The sequence below is a fragment of the Talpa occidentalis genome, unplaced genomic scaffold (genome assembly GCF_014898055.3).
Source record: "Talpa occidentalis isolate TD23 unplaced genomic scaffold, MPIMG_talOcc4v2.1 talOcc4.11, whole genome shotgun sequence".
In the NCBI taxonomy this organism is placed as follows: domain Eukaryota; kingdom Metazoa; phylum Chordata; class Mammalia; order Eulipotyphla; family Talpidae; genus Talpa; species Talpa occidentalis.
This window is the reverse complement of record NW_023601104.1, coordinates 13554643-13579741: the sequence shown is the minus strand read 5'-3', so window position 1 is coordinate 13579741 and position 25099 is coordinate 13554643. Positions and strand designations below refer to the sequence as shown.

General features: G+C 36.0%; 1 protein-coding gene across 4 annotated transcripts in view; it reads right to left on the bottom strand.

The window, feature by feature from the left end:
• CTDSPL2 (CTD small phosphatase like 2) overlaps positions 1 to 25099 on the bottom strand; it is a 60550-nt gene that overhangs the window by 10147 nt on the left and 25304 nt on the right. For 2 of the 4 annotated variants that reach the window (XM_037502387.2, XM_054701144.1), the window contains exons 3-8: positions 20585 to 20723; positions 19239 to 19388; positions 13346 to 13561; positions 11571 to 11652; positions 11172 to 11283; positions 7952 to 8038 (exon numbers count right to left, since the gene is read on the bottom strand). In XM_037502387.2, the coding sequence (XP_037358284.1) occupies positions 7952 to 8038; positions 11172 to 11283; positions 11571 to 11652; positions 13346 to 13561; positions 19239 to 19388; positions 20585 to 20723 (786 nt within the window). The remainder of the gene's footprint in view (positions 1 to 7951; positions 8039 to 11171; positions 11284 to 11570; positions 11653 to 13345; positions 13562 to 19238; positions 19389 to 20584; positions 20724 to 25099) is intronic. The other 2 variants (XM_037502388.2, XM_037502389.2) reach the window with 1 other exon arrangement.

Genomic DNA, 25099 nt, shown 5'->3' with positions numbered 1-25099 from the left:
ATATTGTTTTTAAAAATATTATCCAAACAGGCCCTCCCTGCTGGCGCAAGGGGTTAAGACACAACCTATGAAGCTATCCTCAGCCACTGCAGCATGTGATCAATCCTGGCCAGGGAGCTACACACACGGCGCGGCAGACCTCTCCTGTCTCACCCGCTGCTCCCCTCAGCAGTGTACTTCAGTCTATCTGCTTGTTCTGTTCCCCACTCTTTTTCCAGTGGGTCCTCTCACCTCCGGCACCTCTGGCCTGTACCCCAGTTCTTGTATGCATAAATAAATAAATCTTCAATAAATAAAAATATTATCCAAACATAGTAAGTGGAACATTGATGAAATTCACATATTCCAAATATACTGTGACTTCCGGGTTAGATCAAAGTATAACTTCATTATGTACTCTATTACTTGACTATATTTAAAAATAAAGTATATCTTAAAATCTGACTTGTTTTAAAAAGGTGGATGAAAGATGGCACCGAAGACGGGTGAATATGTTGTTAGCATGTTTCTTTCCATGAGAATAGAGTAACTGTTTACTATAAAAGTTCCTATCCTGGGAATAGATTCACCATTTGAAAAAGAAGGTATTTCAGGATTGAAAGACAGAGGCAGAAACTGAGGTGAGTCAGTGAAAAACAATAATGTAGAAAAAGGTACACTGTACCAATGAGCAAGGGTGGGGTTGGAGCCACATGGAGTTCAACCATGTGACACAAGGCAAAATTGTAGAGACAGACATTAAGAATGCCAGGGTTGAAGTCACTTGGATGGCTATATCAAAGCAGTAAAACAGAAATCAAGAAGCAGTTAAGTCCAGTAAGTATAGTAAGACTACCATCCCTTACTGTATTAGGTCACAAAGGTAAATATAGGTGCACACACAGGCATGCCTCCACGTGCTTCAAAATCTAGTCCACACGCACTCTTTCACTTCATTTTCCTTCTCTTAACTTCCTAACAATGATTCCTGCCCTGAACTATCAGTTATTTCCTTTTTTTTTAATTCTTTCTCTATTTCACCAACCATTCTTCAAACTTGTAAATCTTCAAAACCATATAGTCTCAGGCCTCCCTGGTGGCTCAGGGGTTAAAGTCTCAGCACTATCAAGCTATCACCAGCCACTGCTACATGAGTTCCATCCCTCGCCAGGGAGGTACCCACATGGCGTAGCAGACCTCTCCAGTCTCGCCCACTGCTCCCCTTAGCAGTGTATTTCAGGAGATCTGCCTGTTCTGCTCCCCACTCTGTCTCTGGTGAATCCTCTCAACTCCCACACTTCTGGCCTATACCCCAGTTCTTGTATGCATAAATAAATAAAAATAAATCTTTAAAAAGAAAAGGCAAAAACATATATTTTCCCAAATGTAAAATTTGGCTGAAAATTGCAATTCAGTCTAAAATGCGTATGTTTCTCAAATACACAGCAGTTATTCTATCTATACCACAAATAGTTTTAATCTATCACTGAACCAATAATATTGTTTAAAAATATTGTTTAAAGTCAAAAGCTTAAAAATAATGCATAATGTTATAATAAATACCACAACCAAAGTCATTTCTTAAGAAAGGTTGACTATTACTTGAATATAGGGATTTATAAATGTTTACATTATTTAAAGTAAAATCTACTAGAACAATGTCCTCAGAATAATGGCAGGGGAATTAGTCTATGGACTGATTTTTACCAAAATTTAAATTGCATATAGAAAAGCAGTGAATATATAATAGAAATACACTACATTAAACTGCAGTAATACTATCTATATGAAAAATATTGGACAGGTAGCTTGTACTTTCTTTGTTACTGAGATAATGAGAGTGTCCTATAACTCTGTGTGTGTGTGTGTGTGTGTGTATGTATGGTCCTAATAAGCCATAAATGGTTAACAGAATTAGTTACTAAAGATAGTCATAAAAATGGCAATTCAGTTATATACTGATCATAAATATTTAGTGGTGAACTCTAATTCAAAGTTATGTCTAAATATGCAAAGTCAAGTTAAATGTATTGACTACTTTCAATGCATTTACCAAACCTTAATCTAGTATCATAGGTAACTCTAACAGCATGAGCAAAAGAAAAAAGAAAATAAACCAAAGATAAGCAGTTTCAATTTGTGAGGAAGTGATTAAGGAAAAAAAAGTCTTAAATGTGAGTCCTTTTAGGACAAATATTTCCAAATGGTTTTAAGCACAGATAATATGACCATAATATATTCAAAAAGAACTATAGCTTTTCCATATTCTTTGAAATTACTGCTACACCTCTGAGGTAAAATATGGTAAATTCAGTGAGATGCCATCACTTAAGAGTATAGCACCTTTAAAGGATGACTGGTGAATGCTACTTAATCAGTATGTAAAGCACTAGGAAGAAAGACCACTGAAAATATGAATGAATGCTACAAATATTGCAAAATCTTTTTAGTACAGTTGTATAAGTGATTCTGCCATTTTTTTAACCCTTCTGTACACCTGTTTCCTCATCTATAAAATGGGTAAACAGGGATGTTGTGAGGATTACATAAGTTAATACATGTAAAGTACCTTAAGCGCCCAGCACATTCAAACTGCCAACTGACAGTACTATCTACCTTATTATTTGAGAATAATCAGTCAAAGGGCAAATGGCTAGTATCGGTATGATTCTGTGGCATAGAAGCAGGCAGCCTTAACTCAAAGAGAATGTCAGACCCTGTGGCTATACTCTATACTTTTACAAGAGAGAAAGTTATAATGAATTGTGTCAGTTGACAGCTTAACTATTTAATTTAGCTCCATTTTCTTAGCATCCATACCAGAGCACAGAGATAAACCCAAACCTCCTTCATAGAAAGCAAGTTGCTCAACTGCTCAGTTAGGCCCTATAGAAATCTCAACTTCACTGGATGATTTTATAGTCTTCTTTTACTTTACATAGTTCTAATAAGAGGTAAATGGTTACTGGGAAAAGTATTTGCAAGTCAGTCAATCTGGGGGTAAACATCAGAACCAATAAAAATCAAAAATCCTCAAACTAAATCAACTTCTATGAAACTGTGTTCTATATTAAATAAAGATAAACGTGAAAAGGAATTTTCTTAGATTCCAAGTGGGATAAAATGAAAATTAACGTATTTATATGGTGGCATATTAACAGCAACAGAGCATAATTTTCATCAAGTAACAACTGGCCATTATTTTTATTTAAATGAGTATACATATACTTGTGTACATATAATAATCATGTGTCTATATTAAAGTTTAAAGTCATTTAAAAACAAAAGGTTGCCTTCAAAAGTTCTAAACTTTGAAGTCTCAAAAAGTCTTAGATCAACTGTCACTCTCCTAAATTTGCAGAACATTTTCAGCTGATGAAGAACTTTTCCAAGTATTTTTTAATGAACTGCTTCCATTTTTAAGATACATTTTAGATAATTCCCCACGAAATGTTTTCTTGTATTTGAGAAATAGATAACAATAGGTTTCACCTATTTTTAACCTAAAAATAATGGAGAATTATGATGAAAAAATTAGTACCAACAACTATACTTAGTAAAAGTTAATTTAAATTTTTAAGATTTGATTATAATTATCTAAATGTTATTTCCTACCAACTAAAGTATTGCTTTTATCCTCAATACTAAATATCCAGAAAGGCACAAGTAATTATGCCTTATTAAAATCAAAACAAAATCCCTCTTTGTTACTATCGCTAAAGTCAGAACTTCAGATAAGAAAAACTTGATTAGGTATATTTGCTACAAAATTCTTCACTTAAAAAGACTTTCTGTTTTCAAAAATTGTGATGGCTTTTCTGAAAAAAAACTGCAAACAAGAGAAAAAAGTCACTAACCTCTATTTCCCTTGTTACTTGGTATAAAATAGTTGCGATCCTTATGAAAATTATCCTAGACTATTAAAATTCCCAAGTACACGTCAATAATGGGGAAGAGGTTAAACTTTGCTAAATATGAGTTTCTCACAAAACTCTCCCTCCAGCTATTCACACAACCTCTACTAATAAAGCATCCTTCAGTAAGTAGCTCCCTAAGTCTCCTATCTCTCCCTGAGTGCTTACCACAACCTGATTTCTGGACAGCTGACCCAAAGTTTGTTGATTTTACAGAAAGCCACTGATTGCTTAAAGTCTTATTGAACAAAGTGAAAAATCAGATGCCCTGCCATACTTTACAGAATCAGGAGTTGGACAACACAGTTACGTTTGGCTGTACTGTGGTGAAACATATGAGGCATCTTCTTTTTGTCTTCAATTAGCCACGTTTGGGCTGAGTAGCTCTATTACATCTTCAAAAACTGAGCTCCAGTTCTTGATGGAGATAGAGGAAGGTCATTGAGGAGGTGGTTCAGCTCAAGAGCTGAGTGAAAAATCTGTCTTTTGATTCAGTCCTGCTTGTGGATAGAAGTCATCTTCTGGATGGAAGAGGGACTGAGATGACCTAGAGTCTTGAATTGGTGGATCTGCAGGAACAGAAACTAAATACAGTGGAGACCTCTTAACTGAGTAACACCACGAGATGGATTTCCTGATAATGTGTCATCAAAAGCTAAATATAAAGATTAAACATGTGCACTGGAACTGATCATGCACTTGTTTTTCCAGATATCAAATGCATCTGTACCATTCAATGAATAAATTATGTTTTCCCAGTAACTAAATGTAAAACAATTTGTGGGGGAAAAAAACTATCACCTTGAGGGGCAGGGGGAGGAGAAACCCATTCAAACAAAAATCTACATATTTTGCCTTTGGGAATGCCACATCCTCACTTTAAAAATTCAGTTATTTTTTCAAATGAGTTTTTTCTCCATATACACAAACTATAATCTGTCTATTCATATAATGTCAGCATTAATATACATCAAATTTTAACTTGAGGTGGATCTTTTAATTTTATCTCTTAGAGAAATGGAATTCAAATACACTCAAGATACTAAATTGAGAATTGAATAATCTACCTGCTCATAAAGTCTAAGACTTGCATTAACCAAGCTGAGTTCTACTTATCATCCAAAAGAAGTATATCTCATGAAATCAGGCAATCTTTAAATGTGAAGTGGCCACCTCAAATTTCCCTCAAACTTCCATCTGGAGAGAAAAAAAACAACTAAGAAAGCCCACAACCAGATTGCAATGGATCTAATTTAAAATTTCTCTATCAACAAAAATTTTGATGATATTCGATTACTGACTTCTACTTAGAATTTAACTATGTAAATTTACTGTATATACTCTCAATTATTAGACCGGGGTCCGCAAACAACAACCTGTAGGCCAAATCCAGACTGTCATTTATTTTTGTAAAGTTTTATTAGGACACAGCCATGTTTATTTGATCATGTACTATCTGTGACCACTTTTACTCTACAACAGCAGAAAAAACAGCTGCAACAGAAGACTGCAAGACCTAAAATATTAATATCTCTATATAAAAAATTTTGCCAACCCCTGATCAGATGATTACTAAAACCTATGTAAGACTATTTGTTTTTGAAAGAAATAACAAGTAGAATTTAAATTAGATAGAGATCAACTATAACAAACTTACCATAAAAAGAAAGCAAGAAGTCCCAAGAGGACACTGAGATGAAAAATTTGATCCTCCTCAACATTACCACTTTATTTTTGAAAGTATACACATAAATTATATTGAACTGAAATATTCCAGAGTACACAGACATATGTCATGTAACTTTGTACTTCAAAATTTTATGCCATAAATTCCACCTTAATAAATTATTTTTCAAGAGTATATATATATATATTTTTTTTCAAGAGTATATACAGTATTTTACAGATTTCTACCTTTAACTGGCCACATTATATTGTAGTGGTTAAATATGTAAGTTACATCTTACCTAATAATGTGGTTTCTCCAAAATCTCTTAGATCATCTCAGACCCTTGTGTATATTTCTTCTTTGCCAGTAGATGGAGACAACACCACTGAAAGTTTAAAAGACATCATTCCCTGTTTAAAGGGAGCTTGCTGGTCTGAAAACTGGGGGAACCCTAACCCAAGATTTCTTCAAAGTTATTTATTTTTTTCTCAAAGTTATTTTTAAAAAATCAGAATCAGACAGAATGGCTATGCCAAAACCAGAAATTCAAGGGACTGTACCCAATATTAACTACGGACATCCTCAAAAATTTACTAAAGGGGAAACTAAACTGTATTATGATGTAGTAACTAAATCACAGTATTAAAATGCAATCATCTCTATAACTTGTAAGTAAGAGTTGTGTAACTTGTGGCTTACTGTTCCTGATTTAGACTAGATCATTTATTTTAATTTCAGAAAGTATAATTCAGACTATGTAAGAAAAAGGAGTTATTTGAATTCCAGAGGTAGACTCAGTACGTATATGCTGTTTTTTAAGTCTTAGTCATATGCACTGTTACAAGCCTTTTATTCAAAATAAGACAACTATCCAGATCCACATGAAAATAAGAACTTTATAAATAAGAGAATTTAAGCAGAAATAGTGGCAGCAGTAAGAAAAAATTCAGTTTTTTGAATTGCTCATGAAGGGGAAGAATCAAACTCGTCTACTTTCCAAGCTGCTTATTCAAAATTTTAACAGACCAAAACCAGCTAAAAGAAATAAATTTCAAATCTGTAAGAAGTCATCTCAAATTACATTTTTCAAGTAACAGCTTTCCTTTCCAAATTCAAAGCCTGTAAGTCATCATTTTAAGTATAATTTGAACAAATAACCAAGGTTATAAAGCTTAAAAAGGAGAACTAAGATATTGCTATCACTCTATAATTGCCCTAAGACTCACATCCCTGACGTGCACTAAAACAAGAACAACCTAGTCAGGAGATGTCTTCTTAATAAGAAAGAGGTTTATTTACCTTATACTAAATATCTAGTTAAAAAAGGATCACAAAATTCTTAAAAACCCGTTTTTATTTTTCTGATCCTCCATCATATATCAAAACTAAAATCAGCTTACATAAAAGTAAATACAGTATTCAGATCTTATCAGACTTGCACAAGTAAGTTAAACTAAAACCGACACTACTCCTACCCAAAATCCTCTTATGGCTCATTACCACAAACTTCTATTTAACTGAAATTTTTGATCCTGAGATAGTAACTATTATCTGCCAAGAAAACTATACTCACATTCTAACTGCCTAGGTAAGAGTACACAAACAACCATAAACACCTGTTCCCATCCACATGGTCAATGTTCTTAGTTAATCCTTGGGCTGGCTTCCTCAGGACAAAAACTTTCTGACTCTGACCCAATCCTTCAACAATTGGTCTGGTGTATATAAAGCTATGCTAATTAAATAATCACCACCACCACAGAAAGGCACTTTGCAATCTTCAAAGTGTATTTAACATATATTAATTTTATAATAGGAAAATCTCAAACATTAAGTAAAAACTGTGCCCTATCCATATAATTCAAAATGAAATGTAAATGATATTTGCACTGTTACCTGTAACATAAACACACATGATACCTAAATTTTTAAGTAAAGCAACAACTGAAAATGTGCCTTGGAATTTTGAGATTAAAATAAAGCAGTATCTACCAAACTGAAATCTACAGACCACATTACTAAAAAGGAAATAAATATGACCAACAAGGAATGAGTTTTCTTTATATTAATTGGACAGTTCCAGGTGTCAACCTGGAAGTTCTTCTCGGAGATCTATGTCAGTGCTTCTGCCTCCACCTGCTGGCAAACAGATCATGAAACTAGCAGAGTTCACTGGGTAAAAAAAGTTTATAACTTTTGTAACAAATTAATGATTTTTTTTTTTGCAATTTAGCATAAAGCTACTCTGTGTTAGCAAGTCATTAAAATACTGATTAAATTCATTAGGAAAAAACATATTAAACTTCACCCAAAAAAAAATTACAAAAGATTCTTGGTTCAGAATGTTATCTAGTAGGCGAAATATCAAGTTAAAAAAAAGTTAAATTACCTGATAAATGACATCTTGAAAAAGGACTGGAAAAGTAAGTGCTGCATCTTCTAGTTCATTTAGACTACAGTGTACTAGTGTTTCATCCTTAAAATAAAAAGGACATACTGAATGAATCAAGATATGAAAAGAAATTTCAAATAACTTTATGAATGATTACAAAAACCATTATTAAAGCATTCACTATTAAGTAGAATTTTATGTTTATTATTGTGTGTGGTGTAGCAGTCTGGGCCAGATTTTTCTAAGTCACTGGTTCTCAGGTATGGTCCCTAGACTAGCAATCAGCATTAGCATCACCTGGACACTAGTTAGAAATGCAAATTCTCCAGCTCCACTTCTCACCATTCAGAAACTTATCAGAAGGTAGAGTGGAGCTCAGCAAACTAACTAGCAAATGGAAGTTCAGAATTATTTTTAAAATGCATATATTCTATGGGCCTCCCCAGTGGCGCAGCGGGTTGAGCGCAGCACTGTGAAGCTGTCTGCAGTGTCTGCAGCCTCCGCAGCCCGGGTTTGATTCCCGGCCTGCCAGGGAAATTCCCACATGGGGTGGCAGACCTCTCCTGTCGCACCCGCTGCTCCCCTCAGCAGTGTATTTCGATCATCTGCCTGTTCTGCTCCCCGCTCTGTCTCTGGTGAATCCTCTCACCCTTCCACACCTCTGGCCTGTATCCCAGCTCTTGTATAGAAAAATAAATCTTTACAAAAAATAAAATAAAATGCATATATTATACTGATGGAGCTCCTTGTTCTTAAACTTTTTATGAAGAATTTTACTTTGGGGGCCTCCCTGGTGGCGCAGTGGTTGAGTGCTGGGCTGCGAAGCTGCCCACAGCCTCTGCAGTGTCGGTTCGATCCCCGGCCACTGGCGAGGATCCCACATGGCGTGCAGACCTCTCCTGCCGTGCCTGCTGCTCCCCTCAGCAGTGTATTTCGTCAGTCTGCCTGTTCTGTTCCCCGCTCTGGCTCTGGTGAATTCTCTCACCCTCCCGCGCTTCTGACTGTACTCAGTGCTTATATAAATAAATAAATAAATCTAAAAAAAAAAAAAAAAAAAAAAAAAAAAAAAAAGAAAAGAAAAAGGCGTCCCCGGTGGCGCAGCGGTTGAGCGCTGGGTTGCGAAGCTGCCTGCAGCCTCTGCAGCGCCGGTTCGATCCCCGGCTGCATCCCGGCCACCGGCAGAGGGTCCCGCATGGCGCGCAGACCTCTCCTGCCGCCCGCTGCTCCCCTCAGCAGTGTACTTCGGTCCTTCTGCCTGCTCTGCTCCCCGCTCTGGTGAATTCTCTCACCCTCCCGCGCTTCTGACTGTACCCAGTGCTTGTATAAATAAATAAATAAATCTTAAAAAAAAAAAAAAAGATTAAAAAAAAAAAGAATTTTACGTTGATGATGGGTGATTTAGTATCTGAGTAAGTTTCATAAACATTGTTTAACTAACTTGGCAGTCAATGAAAGATTGTCAACTTTGACAACCAAGACCTATTTTCTCATTTTTCTCATAAAGAGGATAAGATCAGAATCATCCTAAGCGATGTGCAAACATGTTTCTCAATTTCTGAATTCTTAAAAAACAAACAGGATTTCCATCTGTACAAATTTTTTAAAATAAAGTTGTTATAACCCCCCAAAATTTTTCAATATGATTAAGATGAATTAAAATGAAGCACAAATATTCATACCTTGTGATCTCACATCTTATTAGCTGGTGTGTTTCTTTTAACCTAAAGTTAAACTGTAGGGAGGCAATGAGCAAAAAATACTCTAGATATGCCTCATTTTCTTTTAATAGCATACAAGACTATAAATGCCAAGATATTCTCCCAGCAATAAAAAAAAAGATAGTTTCTGTCTACATTTGAATCATAACCAATTTTACTTTATGATGTAGTCTACCTAAATATTGTTCATACTTCTTTATTTGCTTCTATAAATAATCTAATGTTAACTCATTCTTATTGTTCCTTTGCTGTTTACTTTCACATAGGATTAAAAATTATATGCCAAACTTGCTATCATGACCACATCAATGCCTAATATAAAAATCTAGGAAAAAGCTCTTTCAATTTCTTCACTAACGTCATATCAGATTTGAATTATTCATAACCAGTTACAAAAATGCTCTTTCTACTCACTCTTTAATAAATTATCTGAGACTTTTGGATACCTCTTTTATGTGTCTTTGGCTAGGTAAGGCCTAATGAGGTGTTAAACTATCAAAACATTATTCATGCTAGTTAATATTAAAAATATGCTTTTCCTCAAGATAAACTATTTGAGAACTAAACCACTTCTCTAATTATAGGAAACCAGTAACAAAGGCTAAATAATAAAAAGTTTTCCAATATTATATAATAGATATGTATTTTTTGCTAATATAGAGAAGTTGTGAGCATATGGTAAATATGGGGACTTATTAAATTTGGTTATTAACAAAAGATATCAGATATTTAATTTTCAAAGCACCTCTAGTATCCTAAAATATAAATTTTTAAATCACATCAAGAGCATATTAAAGATTTCATTAGTCAGCACTGAGTCTAGTAATATAACATTATTGGTATAAAATAATTTGCAAAACAAAAAAAAATAGAAAAAGGAGTATGGTCCTGCTAAGATTAACATACTGAGACCCAGATTATATTTTATTTCATCATTCAAGGAAATATGATCCTAACCCTCCAAAAAAGTGAAATCTATAATGAAAAACAATATAATTTCATTCTAATTAAATAACTGAAAAATAAATCACAAAGGTGCCAAGGCTACTGAGCATTTTCATTATACTATGCTTAAATAATAACGTTTCAGGGGGCCTCCTTGGTGGCACAAGGGGTTAAGTATCAGCACTATCAAGCTATCAGCAGCCACTACAGCACGAGTTCAATCCCCTGCCAGGGAGGTAACCCACATGGCATGGACCTCTCCTGTCTCGCCTGCTCAGGATTGTATTTCAGTCACTCTGCCTGTTCTGTTCCCCACTCTGTCTCTGGTGAATCCTCTCACCCTGCGCCCCTGGCCCCCAGTTCTTATATGCATAAGCAAAAATAAATATTTAAGAAAATGTTTTAGAGTATCAGGACACATTTACAGTAAATGTGTAAGGCTATTCATTCACTTGTATTTTTTTTAACGTATTTTGGGCAAGAGTGTGTGTGTGTGATTTTTTAAAAGAATGTAATTCTTTTATTTCCAATACCACCAAAGGTAATAAACTTACCAGGTCTAAAACTAAGGAGAATTCTGGTGTGCTTCTTGTTTTCAATGGAAGAGCAGGTTTCCTGTTTAGTTGTTCTTCTGTCAGTGGTGGAACATGTTTGATGAAATAATAGCTATAAATCAAATATTAAGAAAATTTCAACATTTCAACTTTTTATAAATATAAAACAATATTACTAAATTCAGCCTATCTTTAAATCTTTATTGAAATTATCCTATGTAACCCAACTTGTAAAAACATGTAAACAAAACTGAAAATACACAAATTAACTCATTAAAGGTAGTATAATCCCACAGGACAAATGTTCTACACATGTACTTTGTATTATACCAATTCAGCTACCCCTCTACACATGTACTTTCATTCTGCTTCAAAATGGAAAGAAAAAATAAAACTCACGGGTCAAATACTTCCCAGTCCTCTTCATAGGTGGCCTCTGTATGCGCTGATGAGTAACCATTATCCGGAGTTACTGGGGCTACTTAGTAAAGTGAAAAACAAAATGTTACTTTTATTCAATGTTTCCATGAAGTATACATTTTTACTGCTTTTATATTAGATCCTCCTAAAGCTCTCTGTATCTTAGGCTAAAAAGAAAACATAATTTGTAAACAGTATTTACAAGCAATTTTTTAAATTGAGGTAACTTTAGTTTACAATACTGTATAGGTTTCAGGTGTACAGTTTCTCACCTGAATGTGTATATCATACAATGCCCACCATCAAATGTCCAGTCACCATCAATTACCAATTAGCCCTGTTCTACCATTCCCTCCCCCAATCTCCTTCTGGGAACCACTATTCAGTTTTCAGTCCAAGGGTTTGTTTTGTAAAAGCAAATCTATTAAGACACAGATCTAACTCCAAATCCAAAGGAAAAAATTACCACTACAAACAAAATGACATGCTAGATTACACTAGAGAATTAGAATTCGCAAGAGGAAATTTACTACTTACTATTAGAAAAATATGATACAAAAATTCAATTTCTAACTGAATGGTATTTACACATATAAACATATAATTCACATGGTGTTCTTATAGCAACTAAGCCCTCCATATCTGAACATTCTGCATCCTGGTATTCAACCAACTGTGGACAGAAAATATGTACACTGTAATTAGGCCTACAATGGTTGTTGCATGTGCCTGTAATGAATAGAGACTGACTTTTTTTTTTTTCTATGTCATTATTCCCTAAACAATACAGTATAAGAACTATAAATACAGCATTTATATTGCATTCAGATTATAAGTAATTTAGAGATGATTTAAAGTATATGGGAGGGGCCTCCCTGTGGCGCAGGAGTTAAGTCTCAGTACTATCAAGCTATAGGCAGTCACTGTGGCATAAGTTTGATCCCTGGTCAGGGAACTAACCCACGTGGCACAGCAGACCTCTCCTGTCTAACCCACTACTCCCCTCAGCAGTGGATTTCAATACATTCACCTGTTCTGCTCTCCACTCTGTCCCTGGTGAATCTCTCATTTCCCCCCAACCTCTAGCCTACATCCCAGTTCTTCTATGTATAAATAAACTAAATCTTAAAAAAAAAAAAAAAAATCTAAGATTTTCTCCCTGAGGAAAAAAATGGTCATCTTCGTTTTATTTCCTCTTTTAAGCATGATGCAACACAATTTCTTCTTACATGTCTTATATGTCTCAGCGGTAATAAAAATCTGACCTCAATGTGTTTCATCATTTCCATTTCCAAGGCTCAACAAGTAAGTTGGGTCTTTGAAAGGATTCAGAGTTAGACTGCACAGTTTGGGTGCAGGGAGAGTTCTGGGAACAGAAGATTCTTTTGGGGGAATGTTATCTATGTATGAAATAAACCTGAACGTATGAGACTCCTCCAGGTAGGGATTTCTGACCTAACAGTCTCAGACTGGTGTAATTATAGTGTTCATAAACATGAGCATATATTTATCTAGTTGTGTCAAATTTCTCCAAGTAGTAAAAGCGTCACAAAAAATTAAACTGTAAAGTGACTAACAGATTGAGAAATTAAATTCAATTTCCAAATGAATGAATTTCTACAAAAAAGTTTTATTTCCAATTTTAATTACCTTAACTTCAAACAAGAAAACTAACGGCATTTAATCTGCTTACTTAAAAATATACTGTATTTTTATAAACTACTAGTGAAAACATATTAAGAAATTTTTTTCACCTGTAAGGGGTGGGATATCACGATTAACTGTTTCTTCTGTTTCTTCTAAACCATTATTTATTGATGGCCTCACTTGAACTGCTTGATTTGAGTAAGCTGCTCCATTAGTTGATGTAGTGGTACTGGTAGTGATCTCATCCACTTGCTCCATATCAAGTTGTTTCACTATCTCTTCAGCTTCTACAGCCTGTCCCGGGGAATCAGATCCTGATGTTCCTGAAATCATGATTCGTTGTAGTTAGTTACAATCATCACTTACAAACTTGTTGGGGGGGGAGGGGCGGAGAGCAGGATAGAAAAGATTTTATTTGTTTTTTTTTTTTTTTTAAAGATTTATTTATTTATTTATACAAGCACTGGGCACAGTCAGAAGCGCGGGAGGGTGAGAGGATTCACCAGAGCCAGAGCGGGGAGCAGAGCAGGCAGAAGGACTGAAGTACACTGCTGAGGGGAGCAGCGGGCGGCAGGAGAGGTCTGCGCGCCATGTGGGACCCTCCTCCGGTGGCCGGGGAGCAGCCGGGGATCGAACCGGCGCTGCAGAGGCTGCGGGCAGCTTTGCAACCCAGCGCTCAACCGCTGTACCACCAGGGAGGCCCAGAAAAGATTTTATTTAAGGATACTAAATAAGTTCTAGAACTCTAGTGCACTGTATAATAAATGCAGACAACAATATTGTATTACAATCACCAAAACCATGCTAAGTAGTACTTTATTCCAACCACTGAAAAAGGATGACTATATAATGTGATAAAGGTAATTATCACTACAATGGCAATTGTATTACAATATATAGATATATCTAATCTATGCTGTACATCTTAAATTTACACAAAGTTAAATGTCAAGTATATTTCAATTAAAAAATATAAAAACTGATTTAGAAAAATTAAGTACAACAGAACAAAACTGAGGATACCACAATTTAGTGAACTCTTTTCTGACATTTCAAACAATGAGGAACAAGAGCAGTATTTGTGAACAAAGGTTTTTTAAATTATTCAAGTATGTAACTAGTTTAGAAACACCCACTGATAGTCAAAATTTACTGTGATATAATTTACATACATTATGAATAGTATCTGGACAACTGTTGATACACACACATACTTATATACTGCACTATTAACACCCTAGCCCCCCCCCTCCCCAATCTAGTCTGTCAGCAAATTTGAAATATGTAGTGCAATGTAATGTGAACATAACTTTTATATGCCCTGGGAAATTTTAAATGATCATGTGACTCATCACAACATTCAATTTCTTGTGGTCACCTGAAACTGAACCCACAATATCTGAGGTGTCCCTCAGATATATTCTAAGATTTTCTCTCTGAGAAAAAAAATGGTCATCTTCAGTTTTATTTCCTCTTTTAAGTATGATGCAACACAATTTCTTCTTACATGTCTTATATGTCTCAGTGGTAATAAAAATCTGACCTCTCTCTCTCTCTCTCTCTCTCTCTCTATATATATATATATATTCATTAGTCCCCAAAAGCTTCTGATTCTTCTAGTACTAAGCATTCTAGCCATTGTGGCTTGCTGGAATTTTTAGATTAAAGGCAGTTTATCCAAGAACCAGCTAACCCTTTCCCTAATCATGAGAATCTTTTAATTTGGAGACAGAATTATCTGTTTCTATCACATTATTATGTCCAATTCTGCACTCAGGAATGACTCCAACTCTGTCATTTCTTTATAGAATCCTCTAAATTTTCAACAATAAAGTCAACTTCCAAACTCTCAAGAGTATTCCTTTTCTCTCTCATTGCTTTAAATGTAACCTCTTTCTAAAGATAACTCTTCTTGATACCATTTCCTCAACACTTAAAAAAAAAAAAAAGATAGTTGCCATTTATTGAGTCTACGTAGAAGAAGTGGGATGTAGCCTGAGGTGCAGGCGGTGAGAGGATTCACCAGAGATGGACTGGGGAGCAGCAGGCAAGACACGGTAGGTCTACTGTGCCATATGTGGGTTAGCTCCCTGGCCAGGGATTGCTCTCAGGCCTTAGAGGCGACAGTACGAAGACTTTACCCCTAGGCCACCAGAGAGACCACATTTCTTCAACACTCTTTATTCTCCTGTACTCAACAGGCTGAATTAGAATTCATTTATCTGTTCCTACTATGCTATTTATCTCCATTCATACTGCACTTTAGCAATCGTTATCATGGCCATTATCTGGACATTAAAACTAAGAAACTCTACCTCTGAGACCTAAAATTCAAATATATTAATCCCTTACCACAACCTCCTAGCCTTCCAATTATCTATCTTATATCACATACATATGATCTTCAAGTTTGTCAGTTTCTGTTTTCCAAATATATCCCTCAAATCTAAATACATTCCCCATCCCACTCATGTAGTTACTTCATGGTGTATCATTTAAACAAGTTTCAAGCCAACAGCCTCACTGTCCTTGCTCCCTTCCCTTTCCATTGTCATCCATCACAGAAAACAATCTAACAGGCCTCTTAGCACCAGTCCTAGGCTACTAAAGGAAACAATACAATTATAAAGACACGTTGTACTCTAAACACTACTTCTAATTTCTAATTTTACCTAGGCATTCATCACAGTGCTCAGCATGTTTGTCTCAATCAGCGTCTTTTAACTATTCCCAAGAACAAACATTCTAAACCTTCACCGTTATCAATCCCTGTCAGACTATCTCAGCATGACTCCATCTTTCAAAAAAAAAAAAAAAAAAAAAAAGCCTACAACACCAACAACTTCTGCCCAAACATCTATTTCTGCATACACCTTCACGGTTTCTTTCTTTCAGCAACAGAAGAAAAAAGGACTTTTTTCTCCCTGTTTCATTCTAGTCCTTTTACCTATTCTATTGTCCCATCTCTGTAGTAGATGCTACAATCTGTCTTTCTTAGTTACTCTTTTCCCAATATTTCAACCATTCCTATTAGATCCTTCCCTGACACTTAAAACATGCTTGATTCACAAACTATCCCTTGAGATTTTGTGATTTCTCCAGTTTCTTTCATATTCATAGTCATTACTCGTAACAGCAATCCACATTCGCTGCTTCTTTTCTTATTCTCCACTTCACTCCTTTAACCTGAGGTTATTAAGCTTCCAATCTGTTTTTGCAAAAGAAACTAATTACTTTTCCATGCTAAGTTCTATCTTTATAATTATTTGACCCTGGTTTTAAAGTTCTCTCTTCCTTTGGCTTCTAGACACAAAATCTCTCTTGGCTTCTTCTCTTGGTTCTTATCCCTTCCTGTATATTCCTCAAGTCCAATACTCTACGTGTAGCAAACTAATTTTGGATTTTCAAACACACTACATTTTTGCTCATGTTGCTTTGTCTACCTGGAATGGCCTTTATCACCTTTCAAGACTCAGTTTTCCTATGAAGTCATTTGTGGGCTGCCACCCAGAATACAGGACCATGCCATTCTTTGAATAATTGGGCATCATAATTTCATCAACACAGCCATAAAAATTTACTAAGCTTATTCACACATCTCTCCTTCTTATAAAATCTAAGTTCTTTGAGAGCCAGGCCCATGGGTAAATCATCTCTGAATTTTCAGGGACTGATAAAATATTTGGAAAACAGTAGATGATTGATATTTTCTGAATAAACAGAAATCTTCAAATCACCCCTCAAAATGATAAATATATTTTCTTTCATGGATTAAGAGGCCTAAGAATTTAAAAAAACATATAGAAGGTAACAAGGCTAAAGTGTGGCTAGCTTATTAAAATAATTTAATAAGGGGCTTCCTTGGTGGCACAAACTATGAAGCTGTTTGCAGCCTCTGCACCATGAGTTCGATCCCCGGCTGGCCAGGGAGCAACCCACATGGCACAGCAGACCTCTCCTGACTCTCCCACTGTTCCCCTCAGCAGTGTTTTTCAGTCAGTCTGCCTGTTTTGTTCCCCACTCTGTCTCTGGTGAATCTTCTCACCCCCCGCATCTCCAGCCTGTACCCCAGCTCTTGTATGCATAAAATACATAAATCTTTAAAAAAAATAATAATTTTAATTAACTCCAAAGTCTATTCATTTATTACAACAGCATTTCCAAAGATGTTATATGGGGCACTTGGTTCATAAGATATTAACAGATGTTCCACAGAAAAGCATTCTTGGTAAATGTCTAGGAAATACAAGGTTAAACAAAGCTAAAGGTAGTTTTTGTTTTGCTTCATAATCCTTCAATGTGCTGCTATGCATTATTCTTGCCCCAACACACCTTGATTTTACAGTGCACCATTATGCCTTTTAAAAATTACACTATCAGGGCCTCCCTGGTGGTACAAGGGTTAAATCTCTGCACTATGAAGCTACTGGCAGCCACTGCAGCATGTGTTCGATCCCCAGCCTGGCCAGCCAGGAAACTAACCCACATGGCACAGCAGACTCCCCTGTCTCGCCCACTGTTCCCTGCAGCAGTTTATTTCAATAAATCCTGTCCAGCTCCACTCTATCTCTGATGACTCCTCTCACCCTCCTGCACCCGTGGCCTACACCCCAGATCTTATATGCATAAATAAATAAATCTTTAAAAAAAAATTACACTGGGCCTCCCCAGTGGCACAGCGGTTGAGCACTGGGCTGCAAAGCTGCACGCAGCCTCTGCAGCACAGGTTCAATCCCGGGTAACCGGCGAGGGTCCCACATGGTGCCGACAGACCTCTCCTCCCACATCCGCTGCTCCCCTCAGCAGTGTATTTCATCAGTCTGTCTGTTCTATTCCCCGCTCTGGCTCTGGTGAGTTCTCTTACCCTCCCGCGTTTCTTTTTTTTTTTTTTTTTTTTTTTTTTTTAGAGGCATGTTTTTATTTATTTATTTGTTTGTTTGTTCGTTCGTTTTTGTTTATACATGCACTGGGTACAGTCAGAAGCGCGGGAGGGTGAGAGAATTCACCAGAGCCAGAGCGGGGAGCAGAGCAGGCAGAAAGACCGAAGTACACTGCTGAGGGGAGCAGCGGGCGGCAGGAGAGGTCTGCGCGCCATGTGGGACCCTCCTTCGGTGGCCGAGGAGCAGCCGGGGATCGAACCGGCGCCGCAGAGGTCGCCGGCAGCTTTGCAACCCAGCGCTCAACCGCTGCGCCACTGGGGAGGCCCCCGCGTTTCTGACTGTACCCAGTGCTTATATAAATAAATAAATCTTCAAAAAAAAAAATCCAAAAAAAAGAATATAAAAAAATTACACGATCATCCAGACACATAATAAAAACAAGGATTTAAGTAATCAGACCTTAAGCACTCAATGGCTGTTTTCAATGTGCCCAATACTTTATCACCATCATTGCAGATGCAATATTGCACTCAAGTAACTGACTAAATTATTATATATGAAATTAGATATTAATCATCAGCTAGAACACTGGCTAAATCTTTAATAAAATACACAGAAGAAAGCTAATTTTGATTCTTCAAGTCATCTGAATTAGTAATTTCAGTATTTGTCTAAACTGAAAGTGGGGGGTGGGGCAGAAGAGCATCAAATAAATGATAACAAAGAGTAAGTGCGTTAAAAAAAAAAACAACCAGTTTCAGTTCATTTCAGTTCACTTAAAATATTCATCAAGCTCCATTTTATTGATTGAGAATACTGAAAATATTTCTGGCTTCTAAGGATTACAGAAGCCATACCAAGACAGAAAAGGAAAAAACCTGTCCCTCTAGTTCAAACTTTATCAAAATTATTCACTCAGTAGAATTAATCATAACCTGTTATATATTTCAGCCCCCTGAAATAAATAAAAAAAGCTTTTCCAAGCTATGCATTTTTAATGAAGCTGAATATAAACATAAGACACTGGCAAAACATGCCAGTGAAATCTATCAAATCATATACAAAACTAGAATACCTATTAGTTTTTTAAACCAAATTATGGCTAGTGGTTTATACTTACCATTTTTATTTGCTGGTGAAAAAAAGTTGAAAACAGGAGAAAATATAGTCCCCAACAATGTAGTCCTTGGAGGACTGCCAGAGGAAGGATTATCTTCTAATTTCCCATTTTGTTTTACATGTTGATTCGTCATTTCGTAACTACCAGCTTCTAAGAAATCAGAGAGAAAAAGCTGTCATCTAGAAAATATGACTGTCAAGAAACATGTTCTAAACTTAATTATAAAAAATATTTCATGAGAACTTACTAACATTAATGTTAAGAAAGAGAGCTGAGGTAAATCACTGTAAATCAAATGACCTTTATAAATTTCTTTATAATGCTTCATAAATGCTAAATTTTATTGAGTTTTTTCCAAGTAATTTACATCTAGGATTATATATTATACATACATAGAAAATGAAATTAATTCTTCATAAGTAAAGCACCCAAGTTAAAATATCAAAAATACAAATGCCACATTTTGTCTTTTTTTTACATTTTCAGATGCTGCCCACTTTATAAAACCTATTATGGAATCTATTTCTAATGACTAAAAGCTAAGTAAATAGAGGTAACATAGCTCTATTGAAGCAGAAGGCTGTGTAGCAGTTGCAAAAATCATTTATGTAGATCAGGACACCATTTCAGAGTGTTTAGGAAGAATAAGCAGTTCGTAGTTCTCTATGCTATAAAGTTATTACTTATAGCTTTCTCTGCTTGTCCTTGTTTTTCTCCTTTTTTGCCTTAGAAGTTTCTCAAAATTTGATAAGGTATTGACCTAACACAGGGTTTACCATTATCAATACTACTGACATTTGGGATAGATAATTATTTGTTGTGGGCAGTCCTATCTATGCATTGCAGGATGCTTAGCAACATTCCTGAACTCTATCCATTAGGTGCGAGTAGCCCACTCATCCCCATCTCCCCTCACATAAATTATATTGACAAATGTCCCCCAGAGTATAAAACCATTCCTAGTTAAGAACCACTGGGCTTAGGAATTCAAGACCCTTTCAGCTCTGAAATTCCATGATCCAGAAGCAAATTCTTTGTACATACTTCCATTAAATCAGGTCACAGTTATTACTGCTTTAAGAAATGAGTCTGAGGTAAAAAAAAAATTAGATCCATATACATTTTCATGCTAAATAGCAGAAAGCTAGCTACTTCATTTACTTGTCATTTTTATGCAAGTAGATTTATATTAGGAAGGCAAATTTTTATTTTACTTCATGCTACTAATGTTTAATATAAAGGAGAGTATAAAAATTAGGCAGAAATTGTTCATTTTTTAAGAAAGAAATATATCAGGTGAGACTTCTGCTCAAACCTTATAAAACAGTATCTAAATGTTAACAAACCTCCATTTACTTGACTTTTCCGTCTTACTCGAGATATCTGTTTGTTAGGTTTTTCTCCTACTCTTGGTGTTGATGTGATCAAATTATTGTCTATATCACGTTCAATTCTACTCCGTTTTGAAGGATTTTCTCTTTCTTCCTTAAAAGATAACAAGAGGAAAAAACAGGCACTGAGCAGTCACTCTACCTTATAGGTTATACTTCGGTAAATGCTTTTCACTTTTAGGAGAAACTAAATGGAATTAATATCCAACAGCAGTACAAAACACAAAAAAAATGGATAATGTTATAGGCAGCATGCACTGATGGAATTTCAATACACGAATACAATTAAAAATCCTCATAATTCAAATCCTTTCCCTAGGGTCTATTAAAGTTTTCATGCTATCAAAATACTGAATTGTACAGTGGGCTCTGGATATTCAGCAATTTCCCATTATCCTTAAAAATGTCCTAAAGAACACATTGTTTTCTTGAGCTATTAGGATATACAAGAGAATCCCATTGGAATTTGTTGTCATAGCACATAATACCAAATATGCCACCAAATAATATGCCCAAAATTGCCATCCTCCAATGCCAACCTCATTTCCTTCTGTGTCCAAGTCACAACTAAAGAGTCTACTCCTTAACAAAGTCATTTTTTTTAAAAGATTAATTTATGCCTACAAGAACTGAGGTACAGGCCAGAGGTGGGGGGAGGTGGTGGTGAGAGGATTCACCACAAACAGAATGGGGAACAGAACAGGCAGACTGACTGAAATACACCCACTGCTGAGGGGAGCAGTGGGCAAGTCAGGAGAGGCTTGCTGCGCCATGTGGGTAGCTCCCTGGGCGGGGATCGAATTTGTGATGCAGTGGCTGCATATAGCTTTATAGGTTGCATCTTAACCCCTTGTGCCACAGGGAGGCCCAGTCACGTGTGCGGTTTTTTTAATATAGGTCAAAGTCACATGAATCAGGTTATATTACTTTTCAGTATTAATGATTAATACAGTAAACAAGCAATAGCTTTATTAATTTTTCTCCATTTATAGCTATTCTTTTCATTTGCAAAATTTTTCTGAAGCCATCTGCCACAAGTGTGATTTTCTTACATTACAGTAATGCTGACATATAAATTCCTTGCTATTTCAATGAGTGCCTGAAATCTCTTAAGAATTAGATTTCTGAATCTATAATATATATCTCATACACATTATATATAACATTCCTATCCAACAGAACTAACTTCTTTTTGTATTTGATGTTTTCACACCAACAGCAAATAATGTAATATGCCACTATGCATTTTCAAAAGGTTGAATATTGGGCCTCCCTGGTGGCACAAGGGGTTAAGCACAGCACTGTGAGTTATCCACAGCCTCTGCAGTACCAGTTTGACCCCCAGCTGGCTAGGGAGCTACCCACATGGCACAACAGGCCTCTCCTGTCTTGCCAGCAGTATATTTCAGTCAGTCTGCCCATTCTATTACCTACTGTCTCTGGTGAATCCCCTCACCCCTGCACCTCTGGCCTGTACCCCAGTTCTTGAATGCATAAATAAATAAATCTTTAAAAAAAAAAAAAAAGGTTGGATACTGCTTTACTATTTCTGATATATATTTTTAAATATTTATTTATTATTTATTTTATTTATGCATACAAGAGCTGGGGGTGAGAGGATTCACCAGAGACAGAGTGAAGAACAGAACAGGCAGACCGACTGAAATACCCTGCTGAGGGGAGCAGCGGGCTCAATAGGAGAGGTCTGCTGAGCCATGTGGGTTGCTCCCTGGCCAGCCAGGAACTGAACTTGTGCTGCAGTGGCTGCGGATTGCTTCATAGTGAGGTGCTTAACTTACCCTTGCGCCACCAGGGAGGCCCTATTTCTGCAATTTTTAAAACTAATCCTGTTGTTATAAATGGTCAAAATTAAATTTCCTATCTGGAACAAAATAGAAAAACGGCAATACAGAAAGTATTATTCAATGCAGAATTTTACTTTATTCAGCAATTTCTCTAATTTGATGATTCCTCAAAGAATCATAGCACAGGGGCTTCCCTGGAGGTGCAAGGGGATAAGTCTCAGTTTATGAAGAAATCTGCAGCCACTGTAGCACAAGTTCGATCCCTGGCCAGGAAGGTGACCCACATAGCACAGCAGACCTTTCCTGTCTTGCCCGCTGCTCCCCTCAACAGTGTATTTCTGTCAATCTGCCTGTTCTGTACCCACTCTGTGTCTGGTGAATCCGCTCACCCCCCACACCTCTGGCCTACACCCCAGTCCTTGTATGCATAAACAAGTAAAATAAATCTTTAAAAAAAGGGCAATCACTGTCTCTTTGAATGCCACACCAAAACAACAAAGCTAGTTAATAAAAAACCACACAACTTTCCAAAACTTTAAAAAAACTACTCTCACGTAGAGTATCAAGAAAGTATAAATGTCAAATCCCACACAAAATTGTAGTAATCAAACACACAATGAATAACACCTCTACAGATAAAGCATGTCAGAAAACATGCAGAACAGATCAAATTATAACTTATTTCAAAAGACACCAATAAGAACATAATGAGATCTATGAATTAGAAAACATCAGAAATGAAAAGATAGCACAAAATAATTAGAAACAATACAAGAAATCATTTCAGAAATAAAGACAACTCGAATAAATATAAAAGTGAGCAGTCAGAATAGATTGTTTTTTAAAAATTTTTTAAAAAGATTTATTTATTTATTTATGCATACAAGAACTGAGGTACAGGCCACAGGTGTGTGTGTGTGGGGTGGGGTGAGAGCATTCACCAGAGACAGAGTGGGGAACAGAACAGGCAGATTGACCAAAGTACGCTGCTGAGGGGAGCAGCGGGCGAGTCAGGAGAGGTCTGCTGAGCGATGTAGGTAGCTCCCCGGCCGGCCAGGGGATCGAAATTATGCTGCAGAGGCTGCAGACAGCTTCATAGGTTGCGTCTTAACCCCTTTTGCCACCAGGGAGGCCCAGTCAGAATAGATTCTATCATTAAGAGAAATAAATAGAAGGTAAAATGAAAGGAAAAAAATAATAAATCCAAATGTGACAAATGTTAGACCAAAAAAAAAAAAAGACAAAGATCCAAGGGACAGAAAATAGTCATTGAAGAAGGAAACCAAAGCAAATGGCAACAAGAAAAAATATCAGAAATTTTCCCCAAATTTGAAATTACATATTGAAATAGCACAGTTTAAAACAGCTCACCTCCAAACACAAATACAAAGACATGTTTTAATAAAATTTAAAGAAAATGTCCTCTGCAGAACAAGGTAAAATTAATTCACTTAATAAAGAGAAGTGCAACAAAACTGACGTTCAAGCATAAAAGGCATTAGAAAAATACAAAGACTACAGGATATTGTTTCCATGAGTGCCTTCTGTGGCATCTACTAGAAAATGAGATGAGCTTCAGACAGCAAAAATGACTATAGACATGAGGATGGAGAAAAAGCTTTAAACATACCAAACATAGATAGAATCTATTTAACTAAAACAAATGAGGATTAAGACAGTATGTAATGACTACAGGCTCAGAACACATTACTCTAAAACTGTTTAGAAAATTGGTCAGAGACCTAGAACAAAGTTTCTTTTAACTTATTTAGACATTTTGAACTTGACAAACTATTTCTACAGGATCTGCAGAAGAAATAGTAAATGTATTTGTTTAGGCATAAAATAACCAGATGGAATTTTAAATCTATAGTAAGAAATGAACACCACAAAGGCAAATATATTATTAAATATAAAAGACCTTTTTGTTCACTATTTATGTACTCAGTAGCTATCAACAACAGTTACAACTGTTATAATCTCTGTAGTTTCATTATGAAGCAGTAAATTATTTTGAAATCGCAAGTTTTTCTAGCTACGTGGGGAAATACTACCGTTCTGACGTTTTGCTTTGCAATAATATTAAATTTGCCTTTTAAAATTTTATCTAAAACAGTTGTTTTGGATATAGTTGTTTTAGATATAGTTTTAAAATAGTTACAAAGAAAATTTGTGACTTTACTACTGTGAATAATGAATTGAATCATAGGATTAAAAAGATTAGGTTTGATTTTAATCGGCTGAAGCACTGATGAAAAGAAACTGACACCAGAATTCTGATTCATAAAGGAACAAATCTACTCCAAAAACTAGATGAAAATTTAAATTAGAAATGAATCTATAGGGCCTCCTTGGTGGCACAAGGGTTAAGACATAACCTATGAAGCAATCTGCAGCCACTGCAGCCTGAGTTCGATTCCCTGCCAGCCAGAGAGCAACCCACATGGCACAGCAGACCTCTCCTGACTTGCCCGCTGCTCCCCTCAGCAGTGTATTTCAGTCAGTCTGCCTGTTCTGTTCCCCACTCTGTCTCTGGTGAATCCTCTCACCCTCCGCACTTCAGGCCTGAACCCTAGCTCTTGTATTCATAAAAAATAAATCTTAAAAAAAAAAAAAAAAAGAATCCATAATAAACATATTTTCCCTTTGTCTGCATAAAACATTT